Source organism: Argiope bruennichi, chromosome 2, assembly GCF_947563725.1.
Source record: "Argiope bruennichi chromosome 2, qqArgBrue1.1, whole genome shotgun sequence".
Classification (NCBI taxonomy): domain Eukaryota; kingdom Metazoa; phylum Arthropoda; class Arachnida; order Araneae; family Araneidae; genus Argiope; species Argiope bruennichi.
In genome coordinates, this window is record NC_079152.1 from 135,317,737 (window position 1) to 135,338,492 (window position 20,756).

Genomic DNA, 20,756 nt, shown 5'->3' on the forward strand with positions numbered 1-20,756 from the left:
GGATGAGGAAACATGCTAACAGATGTGTTCTGAAATTCATCTTAGCTAGGAATTCTTAACTTTAATCCTCTAACGCTTCCCTCCAGACATGAAAGAATGTCGCCATTCACGGCCGGTCTTCAGCTGAATGGTCCCATTTGGGCCTCAAGCCCGAGGCACTTAGATGTCCCATCCTCAGAGTGCATTTCAGATGATGAAGTTTATTGGCGCAAGAACCATTTTTGATTAAACTGCGCCAAAAAAGTGTGCATTTCAGAAGCTTGAACAAACAGCAATTTCATCTATTAAAACTGAAATTAGCAGAATTTTTTATTTATGTTCTGTAATTTTCCACAACGTTGGAAGCAAGGGAGAAAAATAAAATGAATTCGAAATATTATAGCACAATAATGTTTTAGGCTGGGTGCGTCTGTCCTTATATTAATTTTAAAATTTACCTCTCATTATTGCAAAAGCGATAAGATGCACGCAAAAAAATATATTTCATGACGTCGTCATGAGCATAAGAATAAATTTAATGACAAAAACAAGGAAAAATTATATAACTATTGTATTATATATATATATATATATATATATATATATATATTAAATGTAATAATTACGAGACTTAAGAACAATGAATGAATTTTTAGTGATTTTTCGATTATTTATTCCAATTAGTGTATTTTAATTCTGACATTTGCTTTCAACAACAACAAAAAAATCTTAAATCATTTCAAATTCATTAAAATAAAAAATGTGACCATTTACTTTTCAGAGGTATTTTAGGGAAAAAATTTGTAAAATGATAAATTTAAGGTTGAACAGTTTGTTTATTACTTGTAAGCTAGTATGCATGTAGTGTTCTTTTAATTAAAATGTTATATCTGTGTGGCTTATTAACTTATTATAAGTACATATTTTCATTATTATTCATTAAATTATAGATATATAAAGTCTACAACAGACATTTTTTAGCATTCTTATGATTCTACAGACTTCGAAGCAAGCTGTCTGAGATGCTCAGCATTTTCTTTTTTTTAAGGAAATGAATATTTCTCCTCATATACCCTACTCATTTTTTGTATGTGTGTGGAAAATTGTGTCATATACTGTGACATTAGCGAGTTTTGTATATAGCTTCTCTGTATAGTAAAATGTATGCCATTGGAACTTAAATTTGATGACTCGTTGAGTCCCAAATTCAATATAATTGAAATTTTGAAGTCAAGATCGCTACTCTATTTCATTTGTACAGCATGGTGATTTTGATTTATCACATTTGTACAGACACACAAATTCTATCCATGTATATTTATCCGTTTATGAGTTATAGTTATTACAAAACAGATGTAATTCCCAAAAGACGATTTTAGATTTCTGGGAGGTTTCAAACGCAAACACTCATCAAACTCAGGTCAAATGTGTTTTTGTGTATTTCATATACGAGAAAATAATAAGAAAATGAAACATTAATTAATCATAACTAAAAAGGAAGTTTAATTAAATATGACTCATGTAACAAATTCAAGTAAATTCATTCTAGTTAAAGGGTTTCCTTAATTTTTTAAAAAAATCAAATATGTATAATTTCAAAGAAGATCTTGTGGATTGTTGGGATTCACGTAATCCGATCAGTTTTGTAGACGATTCCACTTGGAATGACCCAGATTTCACATTTCGCAATGATTCACTGTGTATACGTGCAGTATAATGTTAAACATTAATAGTATTTAACGACGATTGAGGAAATTATAAATTGTTGTGCCCTTTTAGCTATTAATAGCTTCACTTATACATAGTATTTGTCATGATCCTTTTAATATTTATTGTTTTCCAGCACCCCTTTCAACGTATCTGCGAACTGCAAGTCAAAAAATGGCATTTCAGGAAGGGTTTGATCTATCTCTTCTTCGGCTAATTTATCGTCAAAATCGAACTGCGAGTCGAATTCGTCTGCTTTATTTATATTGTTGTCATCTTCCAAGCAGTAGAAATTGTCCTCCTCCGATGGAACTTTTTTCACTGTTTCTTCATGCTCGGGTAGTTTTTCGCGTATTTTTTGTTCCCGGGTTATTCCTTCTAGTAGCTTCTCTCTTTTGCCCTCACGATCCACCATCTGAACAGAAAAACATATTATATGAATAAAGACATGTACTCTCTTTGAATAACTATTGTATAAGCATATAACACTCTTATATAACCCGGACTATCGTATGAATAAGCAATAATGAGTACTTTTCCGTATCCGAAAGCCATTAAAAAAATCGCCAAACTGTTGGCGACTTTTTTAACGATTTTTTTTGTTGGCGATTTGTCGAAAATAATTTAACTGTCGCCGACGGCACTCGAAATGTAATGGTACTTTTCCGTTTCCGAGAGCCGTAAAAAAATCGCCAAACTGTTAACAATGTTTTTTTTTTTGTTTTTTTTTGGCGATTTGACGAAAATAATTTAACTGTCGCCAACGACCCTCGTAAACGGAAAAGTACCCAATAATGTTATTTAATTTAGGCTAATTAATGAATTAATAACCACTACTCATAATAATAATGGCAATAGTTCTTCTTCAACTCACATATTTAATAGACTGGGCTGAAAAAATGCTGTTTCAAAATTTAATTTGATTTACTGAAGAGACATTTGCCAGATAAAAACTTTGAGAAGCTGCAAGTGGTTTCAGTTTCAAGTGTATGAGCAACAACAATTGATACAAAGATTGAAGAAAATCTCGAATAAATTACTCTGATAAAGAAAAAAGTAAGAATAAGATATAAGATATCTTGCTTTCAGTTGCGGCTAAAAGCGAAACTTCTCAAGATTATTGTTTTGTTGATAACATATTTAGATCCCGTTGATTGTAGGCAGTCTTAACATAAAATACACTGATGTTAATCTTTTAGTTTAGTTTACTTATATTAACGTCCCGTTTTAAAGCAACACTAGGGCTATTTTGGAACGGACCTTATAATTTTGAACCGCGGTCAGACGACGAAGATGACACCTGAGCTTACACCCCCTTTCGAAACTTCCACACCACACCATCAGGGTTATTAATCTAAGAGACAATGCTTAGATGGTCTTTTGAGATTAACCAAAATTCGCTTTTACATCAAAATGTACAGTTTTACATTCATATTTGCCATTTTAAATAGGATTTATATCATGACGAAGAGATGAATAGGAAGAATAGCCGAGAATATGACAATACACATGATTAACTGTGTATTAAAAGAACTCGCATATAATTACATTCGAGTTTAATTTAATGTAACAAGTTTTAGAAACAAATACGTTTAAACAAATTATATTCTCATATTGCCTGATTTGGTTTCAAATGTTTCCTCCTAGTCAGTTCAACATTATTTTAGTCTTATTAAGATAGTCAATAAAAACGAACTGCATGTTTTGAAGATAAAAATTGATTTTTGCTTCCCTGTGAGCTGAAAATTGCTTAAGAGGGCTATTCGTTGCATATTATTGCTGGTAGTGGTCGTTAGTGTCAGTGCTAATTATCTTAATATACTCCACTGACCACTCTAAAACTTTTCAGTAGTCAAACAGTTTAAAAAAGTTTTTCTTTTATTCACACGTAATGTCCGTAAAAATAGATATCTTGTATTAGACCCATTATTGTGTATTAGAATTTTCATGCATCTATATCCGAAGGAAATAAAATTAATTTTACCAGATTTCCACTCAAAACTTAAATTAAAAAAGAATCTATGTATGATACCAGAAATAAATTTTCTTGCCGTTTTCTTGAAAATTAAAAAAAAAATATTAGTTTTTTTAAAGTTTGTAAACAATATTTAAATACTTGTGGGAACGAAACTCAGTTATTATTTAAATTAAAACATGACTAAAGCAAATCTCATAAGTTTCCTTTCTAATTCCATTTTTCAATATTTTCAAGCAATCTGGGATAAATCTACATAAGAATAAAAACTTACGGAGGCAACCATATTTTTTTCATGCTTTGATGAAAATGTTGTGTATTGTGGTACTTCTAAAAGATGAATACAGCCATTTGCGGTGCCACAAGCTATTTGATCCCCATGTTGCATGGGATGGACGCAAATTAACCCATCACTTTCCAACTAAAATGAAATAAAATAATTGCTTTATTTAGCTCAAAATGATAAGTTTAAGGAAGTAAAAAAAAAAAACTCTTAAAATGTATTTATTGTAAACCTACTTTGAATGAAAATATGGGATCTTTGTTTTTGACAAGAATGTCCCATAGTTCCAGATAACCCTTGGATTTCGTGACGAACAGAAAAGAAGCATGAGAATTGCTCCAAGCAACGTCTGTCACGTAACCATCGGCAGATCTGAAATGGAATTCATAATGAAAAACACTTCCATAAAATACTTTATCATATCATTCATAGCAATGTAGAACATTATAAAAACACAAATGCACAACAGGGATTTTTAAGAAAACTAATGCATGAAGTGCAGTGGTTTAATTTTTATGGATACTAGTTGGCCAAAAAATTTCTTTTGATAAACTGAATACGTCTGAAGTAAAATTCTCTCACTTTAATCATAATATAATTGTTACAATATTCTTCAGCCCGATAATAGCTTAGTGATTTGAAGGCTGTGCTCTTAAAATGGGTTGAATGTTGTGAGTTATCGCAACGAATTGTTTGTTTAGATCAAGTTATTTGTTCGCTTCCAGGTTGCGACACAAATATGGACCCATTTTCCATGAAATTCCTCTGGAAGTTAAACTATTCTTATTTATAAGAGTTAAGTCAAGCTTCTTCTTCAAATAATGCATTTGCTGATGTTTTCATTCAATATATATATTATCTACATTCATCATAATCTAACATATTTCACATTATAATGATAAATAAACAATAAATTACTATGTTAAATGTACATCATTTATTATTGTAGCTGTTAACTTAGTGTATGCTTATTTAACTCAATTATTCATAAATTATGAATAAGAATTAAACATACATTCTTTATAAATAAACATTATATACATTCTCCCTGCCTTCTAACGATAAATAAAAAAGCTATTCTTTCTTTTTTTACAAAAAGGACAAAATTAAATATTTATTAAGTATTAAATATATACTCCTAACTTAACGTAGTCATCGTAACTGGCATTCTACATTATCATGATTCTTTTTAGTTCCAGAAAATCTAGCTGAAGTCATTCTGCTATATACATTCTCCCTCTCTAATAAAAATAAATATAAAACTATTCTCCTTTTGTCACTTACAAATGAAACATGATCACATTAGTCTTTAGGAAAAACAAAATTTTTTATTCATCTTTGTGATTATTCTTGATTTTAATACAATCACATAAAAAGGTACTTACATTAAATTTAACATTGGAGAGCTTGAAAGATCTTCGGACCATACCTAATAACAAATGAAATCATTATGAACAATTTTCGATATTTTTTTTTTAAATTATAACATTCTCTCTCTTTCTCTCTTTGTATTCTAATCTGTATCCAATAGGAATAAGTTATCTTATGAAATAAAATCTTATAAATGCTCTTAAATAAACATACATCATATGTAAAAACTTTCATGCTAGCAAAATGTTTATTTTTAATTATTAATAAATTTAATCTCAAAACTGGAAAAGTTTATTTGAATATTATAATTTACTTTAAATGTTAGTAAATATAGTAAACAAAATAAAATTAGGATAACGTTATAACAGAAATAAAATAACTCTATTTCTTCCTTGTACAAAATCCATGAAAGAGAAATCAATACAATATGCAAAAGCACGCAAATACACACACACATATTATATATATATGATTTAGAAGAAAAAGGATTTACTGCGCTATGTAACATTTCTCCTTCATTCTAAAGGCTATAAAGTGGGAGTTGAAAAATTTTTCGTTTTTTCATCGTCATTTCTGAGCAAATCATTGCATAAAAAATATTTTTACGCCGTCTAAAAATATAAATATTAATTTTTTTAGCAAATTAAATTTTTTTCTTTATAGTTTTTCTTACATTTTAATCATTTTAAAAAATGAATTGAAACGCATTCTATAGCAATGCCTTTTTTTCGTTGAAATATTAAGCCTATTTTTTCTAATTACATTTATCATTCGTGCGCCAAGAATAATGTGGTGTATATAATATCATGATATGTGCCAATATTGCTAGAAATTAAGTCATTTTCACTTTCTCGTACATGATATATAGAGGAAGTATTGTAATCGACAAAAATTCTAGATTTTGGCGAATTTCCGCGCTTCACACTTCCCTCAATTCGAAAAATACATTTTTGTCATTATATTTGTCTATCTGTTTGTCTGTGAATATGAAAACTCAAAAACGTTTCAAACTAGAAGGCTTCATTTGGCATATGCAATGAAGACCAAATGTGTCGATTTCTGTCAAGTTTTAAATGAAATACATTCATAAGATGTCTACTTGACTGGTTGTTCGGGTATTGGCTTTCAATAGGCTCATAAACGCTCACAAATCCGTATACCAAATTTTATTCATCTAGTTCTGCTAAATGTGTTAACTTAACTAGAACTAGATGAATTCGGACAGACAGATTTCCTCTGAGTAGATTTTGATCCATATTTGACAGAAATCTACGAATTTATCTAGGTCTAAATTTATTCTAAAATTCATTTCGATCAAACCGTTTTTTCCAATCATGTTCACCTACAAATATTATTATAAAAATATGTTCTTTTTTTTTATCGAAGGAGGTCTTAAAACATGGGTATTCATCAAAATCCCGAGTTCGATTTTTTTAACGATTACAGTATGTTGTCTTTCTTTATTTACAACATGTTCTCCTTGTTTCTTTTACAATATATTCAATTTGCTCATTTCATGCACGGAGAAAAATTACCTATGTCCTGAAAACACAAACATAAATAAATAATAAACTTCTTACTTCTACACCCCATGTACTGCATGAAGCAAATAATTTTGGAAAAAATATATTTCGTTGAATGGTGAGTACCGGACCCATCTGCGTGTCGTACGTTGAAGAGATGATTTCAGATTGAGCTTTGAATTTTCTGTTACAAGATAACATAATGCTTTGCTCTGTGCCGAGCATAAAGCGATGAGGCTGAAAAATAAGCAAAATGAGTGCGATTGAATGAGTGTTCCAATACATCTAAAATGCTCTAACGATAACGGTTGAAAATAAATAATATGCACTTTTACCCCTTTATTGGTAGTTTGAACAAAAAGACTTAAGGTCTGAAGAAGTACCTGAGCATATGTTAGCATTTGAATGCGAGTATTACTACGTTACGTTTCCGTTTTAATTTAAATAAAGTAAAATATTAAATAAGGAAACATTTTGTGATTAAAATTAGACATATAAAACACAAAAATTGTACCGTATGAATAACTTAAGACTTTCAGTTTACAAAAAAGAAGTGTTAAAACAAGGAATAAAATACAGGGTTCGTCTAAATAGTTTAGTGAATGGATGAAAGCGATGTAAGTCAGAATACCACCAGGCGCATGCGCAGGAAGGGACCTATGGAGAGATGCCATGTAGCAAGATATTGAAGCAGATTATTCTGCTACTAGCTGTTGACGGCGTGTATGCGAAAACTCACGTAAAATTGAAATGGAACAATGGATTAACATGAAGTTTTATTACAAATTGCGAAAAAAAGGTTACTTCTACGCATCAAACGCCCACAGTTGTACAGGACTTGTAAGTGGAGTCTGTTGCATGACAACGCCCGCCTCCATACGCGATCCGTGTACGCAACTTCTTGGCTAAACGCCATGTAACTGCCCTTACACATCCACTGTACTCACCTGATCTGGCCCCTGCGGACTTTTTTTTTTTTTTTGTTGTTGTTGTTGTTTCCTCACCTCAAGGAGATTCTGAAAGACACACGTTTTGCAGATATAAGAGACATCCGACGACATGTGACACCTGTACTTCACTCCATTCCAAAAGAGGCCTTCGCTGACTCCTTCTAACAGCTTTATCAATGATGTCAAAAGTGTATTGTATTCAATGGATGTTACTTTGAAGGGGAATAACGATATTTTTTTCCCATGATTTGTTTTATGTTCCGATTCACCGTACTTTTTAGACGCAACTTGCATTTTAATATGAATTATGGAGAAATCAGAGCTTTCGTAGGAAGAAATGGCAACTCCTGTGAATAGCGTTGCTTATGGCAAACACTTCTCATGAAGAATGAACATTCTTGATCGACTTGTTAACTTGATCTTGGTGTTAACTTCTTTTCTGGCAAATAATATATCTAGTGAATAAAACTTTTTTTTCTTCCGCTTGTTTCATAGTGTGTGTTAAGTGACAGGGAGACATTGATACTCAACATAAATAAAAGTTATTGAGGCCAAATATGTGTGTTCTGCATCCCGTCCTTTAACAATTGAGCCGAACTCAATTAAACTGCAGCATTTATTATTTAAAACAAAAGAAAGAATACAATCAATTTTTTTGAAAAGTTTAAAAAAATTACTTAAATATTTAATTAATTGGATATTAATCTAAAATGGTGTTTTGCTCTTGACAACATGTTGTTTGTTCCACAGAATTCTTTTTTAAAATAAAACTATTAAAAGTTTTAGAGTGTTAGATTTTTTCCCTGTAGTCATCACCTTCTTATTAAATTGTATGTTAACACAGTTAAAATAGTATAGAACATATTAAACAAAGAAAATTGACGGAAAATTTTACTTAGAACAACGATGGCTTGGGTAATGTTGCTATACCATAATTCCAGGTTTTCAGACTATCTTTTATAAGAGATTATCGAACCCTATTGACTGAACAATAATATTTCAATAAAATGGTAAGACTTATGTTCGGTTTCTCAATAATCCTGATAAAATCATGCCAATCATCCCAAAAGTTGACAGCTCCCGTCATTTTGAAATGGTTACAAATGCCTTTAAAGGATGTAGTAAAAATTATCAGGTTTATCAGATTTTGCTAGAAATTATCACCTTTGGTGAACGGATATCATTCGCAAGTCCAGCCGATATGTTTAGTTATTTTTGAGTATAACTTCTATAATACATCAAAACATGTTGAGTTGAAAATTCTTCAATCTATGATACACTTACCAAAGTTGGATCATACTCAATACACGTGATGCTGTATACATTACTCATACTGGAAGAATGAATGTCTTGATCGAAACTCATTGACTGAATAGGCTTGGTCATAACTCTGGAATCCCAACAAAATAACTACAAAAAATTTCAAATTCTTACCTGTAAATTTTATTTTAATACAAATTTTTCAATTAAATGTCAATTACTTTTTATAAAATGTTAGAGGTGTTATTTCAGTTCTTTATAAAGATATAATATTACTATCATAAATAATTTGTAGCAATAGAATTATTTTATCATGAAAAAATAAGTGAAAGAATATATAGTTCCTAAGAATAAATAATTACTCTCCCATCAGTGGATCCGCTGAAGAATTCGAATCCAGTTTTGGAACTGATCCATTTGATGTCGGACACTCCCTCTTTGTGGCATTCCGTTATGGGTGACAACTGCTGAGGACGGCCACCAGTTCGAACATCCCACAATCCTTATAACAGAAAAGGAATAATTTTGTTTGGCTAAGTATAAGCATGTACCATACAATTAGAAAGCGAAAACACAAGTTTCGCTTCTTAGAAGAATAGAAGATTAACACGATTAATAGATTAGATTAATAGAAGTTTAACACGATTTCAACAAATAATTTGATTCCTGCGATTAAATTTTTTAAAAAAATATTATTTATTATTGTAAAATTAGCTGTATTTATGGCAATTTCTGGGTTTGATCTCTCCCTTAGTCCATAATCACAGTTTAAAATTGTAATAATTCGAATTTGTTCCATTTTAATTATCTATTCAAAGCAGATATTTCCATTATTACTTAAAGCCATCGTGTTTTGTTGGCAGATATTCATTGAAGAGCTGCCATGTACACGGGTTTGGTGCAATCAATTTCATTCAGGTCAAATTTTGTACTAGTGGCGTGGTATGAAAGTTTGTAAAGGTAGTTTTAGGTCTGATTCATCATCTCGTATTGCCATGGTCCAAAGTTGTCAGATTTCACCAGTCCAAAGTTACGTTACATATAAATGTTGTTATTTCTTGTAATTTATAAACAAACGTTGTTTTGGTAAAATTATCTATTCTTCTTGCAATATCTTTTACATTATGGTTTCTCAATTTCAGCTACTTCTCAATAAATTAACTATTTGAATTGTAACTCTGATCATCACATGGGATAAGTTTTTATTGTTTAATATTCTAGAAGTTTGCCGCCTAGGATTTTGTTTTGGTTTTATTAGCGGAAGATTCAACCTTGGCTAAATTGCGCCGATTGCTACTTAAGAATGGGGCCAATTTATCTTTGATACGTTGGTCCTATGTGTTACGTTCTAAGATCTTCGCTTATGGAGAGGTAATGACCAAGAGAGAAATTTCTTAAAATGCAACAACAGATGGGAGAAAGATCGGGACTATAGAGTGGATGATTAAAAAAAATTCATCAAATTTTCTACAACTGATTTTTTTAAATTAACCATACACGGCGAGCATTGTCTTGGATCATCACAACAGCACATAACAACTCATGCATCTGGTTCTGAATGGCAACTTTGCCAGTGTTGCGAAGTAAAATTCCGTGTTTAGGATCTAATATCACAATCGGCGGGAGACAGAGGCAACATCCTGATCCAGGGAAGGGTCACGCGATTCCCTGCTTTCCAACAATGTTAATGTAAGCGATTGGAAAGTCACAATTGCCGCAAGTTAAAGCCACGCCCTCAATCTACTCTGCTTGTATCTAATCATGTCGTGGCTTTTCCAGCGCCATCTTTTGCGATGAGGGAAACTTACTTTCTGGATGACCCTATTATATAAAACGAAATAATAAAATTTAAATATTCAGTAGTAATGCCACTTTCAATTCTCTGTTTCTTATCGCATGAAGTTGTGGACCCTTATAAAAGACCGTGAATGCCACGAATGCTCAGATATTTATTTTCATAATCCGCACGTTTTGGAGCTATCGTATTCACTAACACTTAAGTCGACAAACTTCCTGTAAAGGGAATTTGTTGAAAATTTGATAGAAGTCTTCAAATTCGCGTAAATACCTCATATCAAATTTCATCCACCAAATTCAAACGTTTTTGAGTTATAATATTCAGAAAAGCAGACATATTTCCAAAAATATATTTTTCAGTTTTAAGGTGGAGATTCGGCAAAATTTTGAATTTGAGTTTTTTTACTATTGCAAAACTTTCTATTTATATACTTCTTATGAGACAAAGAAAAAATAAAAGACTTACTATATGATTTCAGGTTATTTTAAAATTATAAAGATTTCGTAATAAAGGAAAATGCTTGCATCGAGTAGTAGGATCATATATTCTTATTCATATATATAAGAAATGGCAATTCTCTGTATTTCAAATTTAATCGCATTTTCATTTTTCCACCAATAGGATAACAATTCGTTTTTAATATTATTGAAAAATCCTACCTATTTGTCCATTTGACCATCCTCCAACAAGTAATTCGAGATCTCTTGGGGAGTATTCAACACAGTTTATCGGTACATCGGGCATTAGTATATAGTATGGTGTATTGCAGTTTTCTGAAAAGCAAATTTAGGGTGCAATTAAAAGTATATTTGAAGTTTCACTTTAAATTTTGCTCTCGAATCGAAAAAAATAGTAGAATTAAATAAGTAGGAGATAAAATTATACATCTTGTTGTTGAAATTTTCTGTTGCCTAAAGATTTTCTAAATTTATGAAATTGAATTTTACGTTTCAATACGTTTCAATATTTCAAAGCTATGAATTACATACAATTTTGTTTCCTTCATTATCTATAATTATAAGCTGAATTTAGTTAAATTTAATTATGATTAGAAGGTGCAAGTTAAATATTATTGACTGTTTATTTTTTTAATTTTGTACTGTTTTTAAAACATGAATCTTTATTGCCATTTTTAATTTAAAAATTGTCGTTTTCACTTTTACTTACTTTTAGACCTAGATCTTTTTAGTTCTAACCTTTAGATAAATCGAATTTTTATTGTAATACATTCAACGTCGAATTAACCAAGTTCTACTGAAGTTCATACATCCTCCAAAGGAGAATTCGCCTTTTAGTGAAAATTGCCTAGAAATTCTTCATTTTTTTTTTTAAATATAGACACTTTACTAAAATCGTAACCTGCTTTCACTTATTGCAGAATAATTTTTTTTAAATCTGAATTTGAATCTGGTTCGAAGAATGAATGCAAACATCTTTCCGAATGCGTCGAACTGATGTGCGAAATTGCCCTTCATTCTGCTAAAGCAAAATGGCCTGTACAGCTTTTTTTTCCGTGCTACCCAATCCTGTTCTCTACTAACCACCCATCTCATTATACGTTTTTCGTAATAATTTCTCGCTATTTACCTATGTCCCATACGTACGAATGGCAATACGCATTATCGTTTGCTTTAATCGCCGCAGTGGTTTTATAGGCAGCTGCAATTTTGCAGCTATCCAGGGACCAGGACAGGTTGCGGATTTCTCTCTTCACCTCGCAGCTGTCCCTGAAAAAAAATCCGTTTGAGTCACAAAAATAAATATTTTTCAAAGTGCTGTTTCAAAACATATTGCATATTTAGGCTATTTAGAGACTAAGTAAAACTACAGAGTAACTGAGTAATGTCAAATTCAAATAATAATTAAATGTTACTAGGATATCTGCTGAAAATTTTGATACATTCAACCTCCTCACCAAATTATTTTTATTTTTTTTGGATTGTTAAAATCAAATAAGCAGCTAAATGTATGCATAAAGCGAAATGCATACCAAAAATAGTTCAATTATTATGTGAAAATATTTCCAATATCCTTTTGTACATGAATATTAGAATACAATGATCTTAAGTTTTTTATTTGTAATTTTCGTAAAAAATATTTTGAAACTTAATGACTCCTGAAAATGCTGCCTAATCGATTGATGCTGGCTAACTTTGTTAAAGAGGGAAAATATATGAAGGAATTGCTTATTCGTAATGACTATGGTATTCCTAAAAATGACAGTGGGAATCTTTTCAAGGAATTTGGTAGATTTTATAGTTCAAAAAACCACGAAATAAATTTGGTGTATGGTCTTCATACCGAAATTTTCGATTTCCATTATAATTTTAAATGAAAGCCGTTGGCAGTAAGTGTGTCCGATCTTCCGTCCGCGTGTATATGAACACTGTAATTAAAATCGCGAAGTGTCGAATAAAAGTATATATGTTTGTCATCAGACTCGTAAATATACTTCAAATTTTGGACATAATTCGTTTACATTTAGTGCTCATTTGCGTTTAAATGAAATCGATATATCATAATTGCTAATAATTTAAATCTACGATATCCGGCATGTTGCAGCGGGACCAAACATGCATTAAATTTTGGTCCTCATCAGTAGAAAGGAAATCGACCAAAACGCATTTTCAATTTTATTCTTTATATTACGAAGCGCAAAACATATTGATTCAACATGCACTGGTAAAATTTTGTTATATAGTAAACCTGAAAATTTCTAAGAATTTAAGATGATATAGAAAAAAGTTGTCTGTGACCGACATATCTTGAAAATACAAAAGAAAGATGTTTGCTATGAAGGGATTATTTTCAAAGTTATATAATTCATTAAAATCATTCCCTATATTACATTCAACAAAAAAATATCTTATTTTTATTTTAATTCATTGAGTTTCGTTTAAAATTGCTTCGGCATCATACAATAAAACCTTTATCAGGATCATAGAATTGCTTTACACTACTTCGTAATAAATGTTGCATCTATTTTAATTCTTTTTGCTTTCTACAAACCTGTATACACTGAGTATCTTGAATTCAGCGTCTTCTTTGCCTTTGAAGATTTCATTCGCAAAGTATTCTTCGTATATATCTACAGAATTATTTTCCATTATAAAATTCTCCACTAACTGAAAAATCAAAATGGTTAAATAATGATTACAAAGGAAAGGTTCATGAAAAGTTAGTATTAGAAATAAAAGAATTAGAATAAAATAAAACACTGTGTTGCCGGCTTCCTGGCATAGGGGTAGCGCATCTTTCCCGTGATCTGGGCGTCCCGGGTTCGGACGTGGTTGTTCTTCATATGTGTTCTATCTGCTCAGGGGACTTTACCCTCAGAAGCTACTGCCCCCCCCCCTTTCCGTGGTAACGCGGATTCGACATCGTCATCATCAAAACATTGTATTGAAAACAATAATAAAGAAATTATTCAAATGAATTTTTGACAATTGACAGGAAAAAAACATTGCCTAAAATTGTTAAGTCTTTGCACCAAATCCATTTTTTTTTCATGAATTTTTCCTTATTTCTATTTTAATACCACTTTTAAATTATATAATCTTCAAGTTTTTTCTTGCTAGAATAAGTTGCATGTAAGCTTTGGGGTTTTTAGATATTATTGTTCTCTAATTGTAAAGCTTTTCATAGAAATTTTTTTTATCTTAATATGTTTTGTTTCTTTTTTTGGGATTACCAAATAATACTACTGTATTTCAAAGTTTAAAATTTTTTTATAGATAAAAATGGGATGAGATCATGTAAATGTATATAACAATGTATTAAAATAAATATAAGAGAAATATATAGGAATATATACTATATACATTTAAATAAAATAATAAATATATACATTTATGATTAAGAATATAAAGGGATTCTTTTAATAGGGAGAGAACATATCGTTCTGTAAGGGTCTTATTTTGAATTACCTACTTATGATAAGATTAGATCTTTTAAAAACCTTTGAATTTATTCACAATTTATTTTTAATGTATTCACAAAATACAAATATTTATTTTAATTTCTAACAAAGGTTAAAGTTTTTTTTTTTTTTTTTTTTTTTTTTTTGCTATGGAGCATGAAAAGATTTTCACTTCTTGTCAACACGGGCCTGATTAAATTGCCTACAATATATGCCTTTTTACCACAAGTAGTGATGTTTTTAATGTACATGTGCGTTTGATACAAGGTACAGATTTTCTTAATTTATTCTGCTTTGAAATTATTTATATTTCACTACATATTATTATTTTTCAATTTCTTAATTCAGTTTCCTTCTATTCTTTATAAATGTTAAAAATGTCGATAAATATTATCAAATGCATGTGGCGAATGCATTTATTGATAACGCATGGTATGGTTATATTATAGCTTCAGTTTTTATTCACATGCTAACTGCCTTTGACAACCAGCTGATCACCCAGATTAATGCTCGCTAAAATGTTGAATTAAATTTTTATGCAACTCGGTCTCAAATAGCGTCTTCAGCAAAATGTTTTTAAGCCTAAAATTCTGATAAATAAAATACAGAAATACAGAAAACAGAATCATTCGACATTGAAGTCTTACAGCCATTGCAGAATAATTGATGCATTATCTCAAATCATTATTCAATAAAAGTTTTTCTGATTCATCATAAAATTTAGTTTTTAGTTTTACTTTCAAAAGGATTTGAATGATGTAAATAATAATATTTTATTTTGTTCCGATCAATGCATACACTTAAAAAAATAATGAAATTTAACTGATATAGGTCTTATGTAGTCATATTCTGTGGAATATTCCTGACACAAATTTTATAAAAATAAATAAATTTCTATCTTCTGCGATAAAATTTGAATGAATTATGAAATTTTGAATATTACAAATTTAGAACAATCAACATTTTCAAAATCTTAGACCAATCAGCCTTGGGAAATTGACGTATCTTCTTTGAGATGGTTGATGGAGACGTCAAAACCCGGGTGTTTTATAAGACAGTAATATTTAAATTCTCACTCATTTGTAAGTCAATAGTTTCAGTAGCAACAGAATGATCTTTCTTTTTATTTAAAACTGTTCACCTTTGGCGATTAGTTGGTTCGCAGAAAATATTGGTTACATTTAATTTTCTTAAAATCGTATAGATATAACTTTATGTCCATGATTCAGCCAAATTATCAGACATTAAAGTCGAGTTATCTATTCTTACACATGCTCTGTTTATTGCGTACATTAACCTTTCTAAAACAGTGATCAGTTCCACAGCATCATAACGCCCTTAAAAACGCAAATTTTCGTTTCATCTATCCTCTGAATTTCATGGTATTGTAACTTCATTTTTTTATACATCTTATAAACTGCACAGGCATGAAATAGAATTCTTCTCTACCTTTCAACAATGGAAAAAAAATCACGCGATTGGACAGTTGATGAAACAATGAAATCGGTTTCAGCTTCAAGGCAAGAATGTAATCGATTATTGGAAATCAAGCCAAAAAATCCTTTTTTTTTTTTTTTAATTTCCAAAATTTAGAAGAAAAAAATCGCGCGTATGTTTAATTGATTTCATGAAAAGGAAACTTTGAAACGGTATAAAATTTACCTTTTTGCGATAATATTTTAGAAAAATTGCCACGGATAAAGCCAAAATTCAGTTTAATTTTTAATTAATTAAAATTTCAAAACTATATCTCCTACATGCACATTCTCAACCTCCAAGTTACACATGTATAAATTTGGTAATTGTAGATCAGACTGTTCTGGCCTGTAGAGAGCCAGACACGCAAGTTCATCTTTATTATTAGTACAGATAATTAATAATTAAAATGCATAAGAATCTTTATAAATGTATATATTTTATTCTTGCCGTAAGTACTCAAAATTATTACCTCTCTGGCCTATACACTACTGATAGCAGATATTAACTCAGAAATTTAAGTGAACATTTTTGGGGGGTCTTAGTGATGCATTCTTTTTCATTTGAAGCTTTTAATACTTCATCATCAGTTTTCTAGTGTGTATTTTATCTTTAAGATATTCACCATACGAAAAAGTCGAGTGGTGTCAAACTGAATAACTTGCTGTGGAATCTTTTCATCTGTTTCGAAATTTCTCATTTAAATATGCTCGATAGCATCACGATGATAATGTGGAGGTGTATCATTATTTAATATATTACTTATGAGGGACTGTTAAATATGTTATATGCTATTAGCCTACATTTTTGTGACATCCTATAAATAAGAATGATGTAAAATGACATATATGTTAATCCTTTGGGCCCCACCTGGACATATATATCCCGCTGATATTTTTAAATCACCCAAAGGGAGAATTTATTGAAGTGTATGTCCCAATGGTTTTCTGTGATTACATTCATATATTAGTGTAGTTTTTAACTACATCGTAGTAATAAAGAAACCCGAGCGAAAACTGTGTGTCATGAGTAAAGTTGTTTTCTGTAAAAATCGTTTTGCAATGTATCATACATAGAAATGTCATGAATAATGTTGGATATGTAAATGGTAAAAGTTTTCTTGCAATAAAATTGTTTTAAAATATTATAAAAACTAGAGACTCAACTTTTCACTGAATTTTATATGGTCACCTCAACTCCAATAGGACACATGTGTCCCGTTTAAAAAGACCACTAGGATACATAAGACCCACCTCAAAAATTGCATCTATACTTAATTTTTGTTTTTATTTTAGTGGAATATTTTATACTTTATTTGACCCATTAGAGCCCTAAATTATCTTAATTTCGGAAAAGAAAAAACTGGTATTGAAAGGGTTAATATGAGAAGATAGATTTTTAATATATAACGTTAGAATGTGTTTATAAACGGACTTTCCTTTAAACATCTGCATATCTTTTTTAAAAATAAGAAACAAAAAAGCAGGCGGCAATTAGACATACATCACTGAGTTGCTTGATAGATGTGACGAAATTCTCATCCTTTTGGATTTTTTTCTTGAACCGCGCCACTTGGTCTTGGTCCCTGGGGTCTACGTCAGCTGGCCATCCACCCACTTGATGATTCACTCCACAATTACTCGTGGGAAGCAGGACAGTGTTCGCCTGCACGTAACATAGTAAATAAATTTCGATTTTTTTTTAAAATTTACTTCAACTTTTATTTTTTTCTTATTTATTAAGTCCATTTTATTTATTTTGAAATAAAGTAAGAACAAAAATAAAAGTGGAATAAAAGGAAATGCACGAATTTAATTACATTCCTTTTTATATGATAAATAAGAAGCAATCATTTTGAAAACTCACAATCAGCATGTCTTTATACTTAAATCCTTTCTTAAAATATTAGAAAGCTCATAAAAATACCTTCACGATATTTCATTACGTTTTATTATTGTTTACGTCAGGTTCAATTTTTCTTTCATTTTTGCTTAACAATGGGAGTTTTAATTTTTCTATAGAATATGCTCTAACTAGCTTGAAAAAGTACTATTTTATTCAACCATTTTATATCTGAATTAGAGCATTGATGTGAAACTTAATCTTTAAAATTCTCATTTTTTTAGGTGAAAGAAAAGTTAAAATATTGCAGAAGGTAATTTACTAGATTTACCATGAGTTAGCTATTTCTACCAAAGGTGTCAAAATGACCCCTTTCGGTATTTAATTATAAAATATATAAATTGACCTATCTATTATGGTAGAAAAACTTTTATATTTTCAATATACTTGTTGAGGTGTGATGTGATGAAAAGGCGGTTCCTCTGTGTTTATTTACTTAAAAAAAGTGTTTATTTCCTAATCTAGGCCTTCAAGACCATCTATTCTTCTACCATTATTTTCTACCAAGACACTGACTCACACGTCTTCTTACTAACAATCTATTATAGCTTCTATCTGACTGACTTTCGTCTTCGTCTTCGTCTTCTTGCTTCTTATATACACACAATTTACTAATATATACTTATATTTATATTTATACCTATATCTATGTGCGTCCTTATCAAGTCGTTACTTATTTAAATATAAATGTATATATTCTCAACAATATTTCTTCGAATGGTCAAAATGGTCCCTTCGGTAAATGTAAGTATACTATATACATTTCTCCGAAACTAAAAAAAAGAAAAAGATAATCATTGCGATTATATGTCTATATAAAGTAAGTAAGAATTAATATATAAAGTATATATATAAAGTAAGTAAGTAAAGATATATATAATGTAAGTAAGAATTAATTCAAATATTCTCATAAAATACGGCATTCATTTTTCTGAAGAAAATGAACGAAAGGTTTTCTTAGAGGGGGTCGAAATGACTTCTTGGTAAACTTAGTGTTAAATATTCTTTCAATAAAATTTATCCGCGTTTTTAGATGACTCGAGTTTGAGAGTTAAATAGATTCTTGGAAAATAATTAAACAAACAAAGAAATCTGAATTCTAATGCTTTGAGATGAATAATGAAAAAAAAATACAGATATTTTTAAGAATGCATTAAAAGTAATACTATGTTTACATTGTAAATTAAATGTGATAAATTCTAATAAATTCTATGTGATGATAATGTATTTATAATTAAATTATACACTTAAAATGAATCCACTGTTAACGTTTAGCATTCAAAACTTTATGAGATGTGTTCTTTGTGAAAAAAAATGAATTAAATTTAACCTTTACGCAATAAACTATTTATAACTGAATAATTAATATTAAGGAAAATATAGCAGATCATATTTTATGGAATATTCGATAACATTTTATGGCATGATCGACATCCATGCCATAAAATCCATTTTCCAATTAAGATTGTACCTGCAAACACAAAATTAAAATAAATGCTTTTCATAAATAACTTTTATGATGTAATAAAAGGTGAATGTAAAATAAATAATAATTAACATGCGGCATTCTTGGAAAAAAATTATAGAACAATCTATATAAATGAATTACCATATGAAGTGACATATCTTGGGAGCTCTGTGTCTCTTTTTCAGCAGTCGATACCTGCTCAAATTGCTCTCTTAGTTTAGGATTGGGCTCAATGTCGACATCTAGATGAGGACCGACGCAGGAGAATTGACATTTTTTACCAAAACCTCTTCTTTTTTGGTTAAAAGAATAGTTGATCTCCATTTTGTCCCAGCTTTTCGAACGACTTTATCGGAATCTTAATTTCAGATTTTTTTTCTAATATTCAATTATCCAAAACAAATGACGATGGAAACTGCTTAATTGTTTACTCGTTTAGTATCATTTTCAGTTACTGTAAATTATATTGCAGTTATTTGTAAATTATATGACCGAAACTTTTGCAGAGCAAGTGAAAGATGATATGAAGTGAGCAGTGCTACAACAAAAGGAAGTTATTTGGTTGCTATGGAGACGGCTGTTTCTATAATGATCTAAATGTTTCAGGATTTCAGTCTTGCACGAAATGCTTCGATGGATACTTTTTCTAGGTGGCACGACTAAGATTACATTAATGATTAAAGAACGTCTATCATATCAGCATATTTACTCTCAGAAATAATAATGCAATGAGTTCGCAACTAATAAAATAATTCGAAAACAGTTTCGATACTAAAAAGCATCAGATTTAACACAAACACAGAGATAGGCATGGATAGGTGAAAGTTTAGATGAAAAGATTAATAAGAAATTGTTTGTATGCAAATAAGCGATTTGTTAATAAATGAGAGATAAATCTTTTCAACCAAAATATTGCTTGTTCTTATATTTTATTTTCATTATATAGTTTAATATAAGTTTATTTTATTACTTTATTTTTTCTTCAAGCACACAATGATGATTGATTTCTCATATTCGGGAAATGTTTATATAAGTTATTTTATCTATAATCGTATCAAATAAGTGAATTCTTGCTAAATGAATGTAAAAAAAAATTATTTTATGGAAAAAAGAAATAAATAAAGATATTTCTGAAAATCAACAGA

At 30.0% G+C, this 20,756-nt stretch overlaps 1 protein-coding gene across 1 annotated transcript; it reads right to left on the bottom strand.

Moving 5' to 3' along the window:
* Window positions 1–1,654: 1,654 nt before the first annotated feature.
* Window positions 1,655–20,109, bottom strand: LOC129961865 (dynein intermediate chain 3, ciliary-like). Its single transcript, XM_056075463.1, has 12 exons — window positions 19,753–20,109; window positions 17,745–17,906; window positions 13,856–13,971; window positions 12,434–12,573; window positions 11,506–11,619; window positions 9,411–9,550; window positions 9,073–9,198; window positions 6,896–7,075; window positions 5,330–5,373; window positions 4,181–4,316; window positions 3,936–4,082; window positions 1,655–2,101 (listed from the first exon to the last, which is right to left on the bottom strand). The coding sequence occupies exons 1-12, from the start codon at window positions 19,933–19,935 to the stop codon at window positions 1,802–1,804; spliced, it is 1,788 nt and encodes a 595-aa protein (XP_055931438.1). The 5' UTR covers window positions 19,936–20,109; the 3' UTR covers window positions 1,655–1,801.
* Between the last annotated feature and the right edge of the window lie 647 nt (window positions 20,110–20,756).

Coding starts and splice junctions, on each gene's coding strand:
- LOC129961865 (XM_056075463.1), bottom strand. CDS start 19,935: ATGGAGATCAACTATTCTTTTAACCAAAAAAGAAGAGGTTTTGGTAAA. Junction 5,374..6,895: donor GCAGTACATGGGGTGTAGAA/GTAAGAAGTTTA, acceptor ATTTGTTATTAG/GTATGGTCCGAAGATCTTTC. Junction 4,083..4,180: donor ATCCCATATTTTCATTCAAA/GTAGGTTTACAA, acceptor ATTTCATTTTAG/TTGGAAAGTGATGGGTTAAT.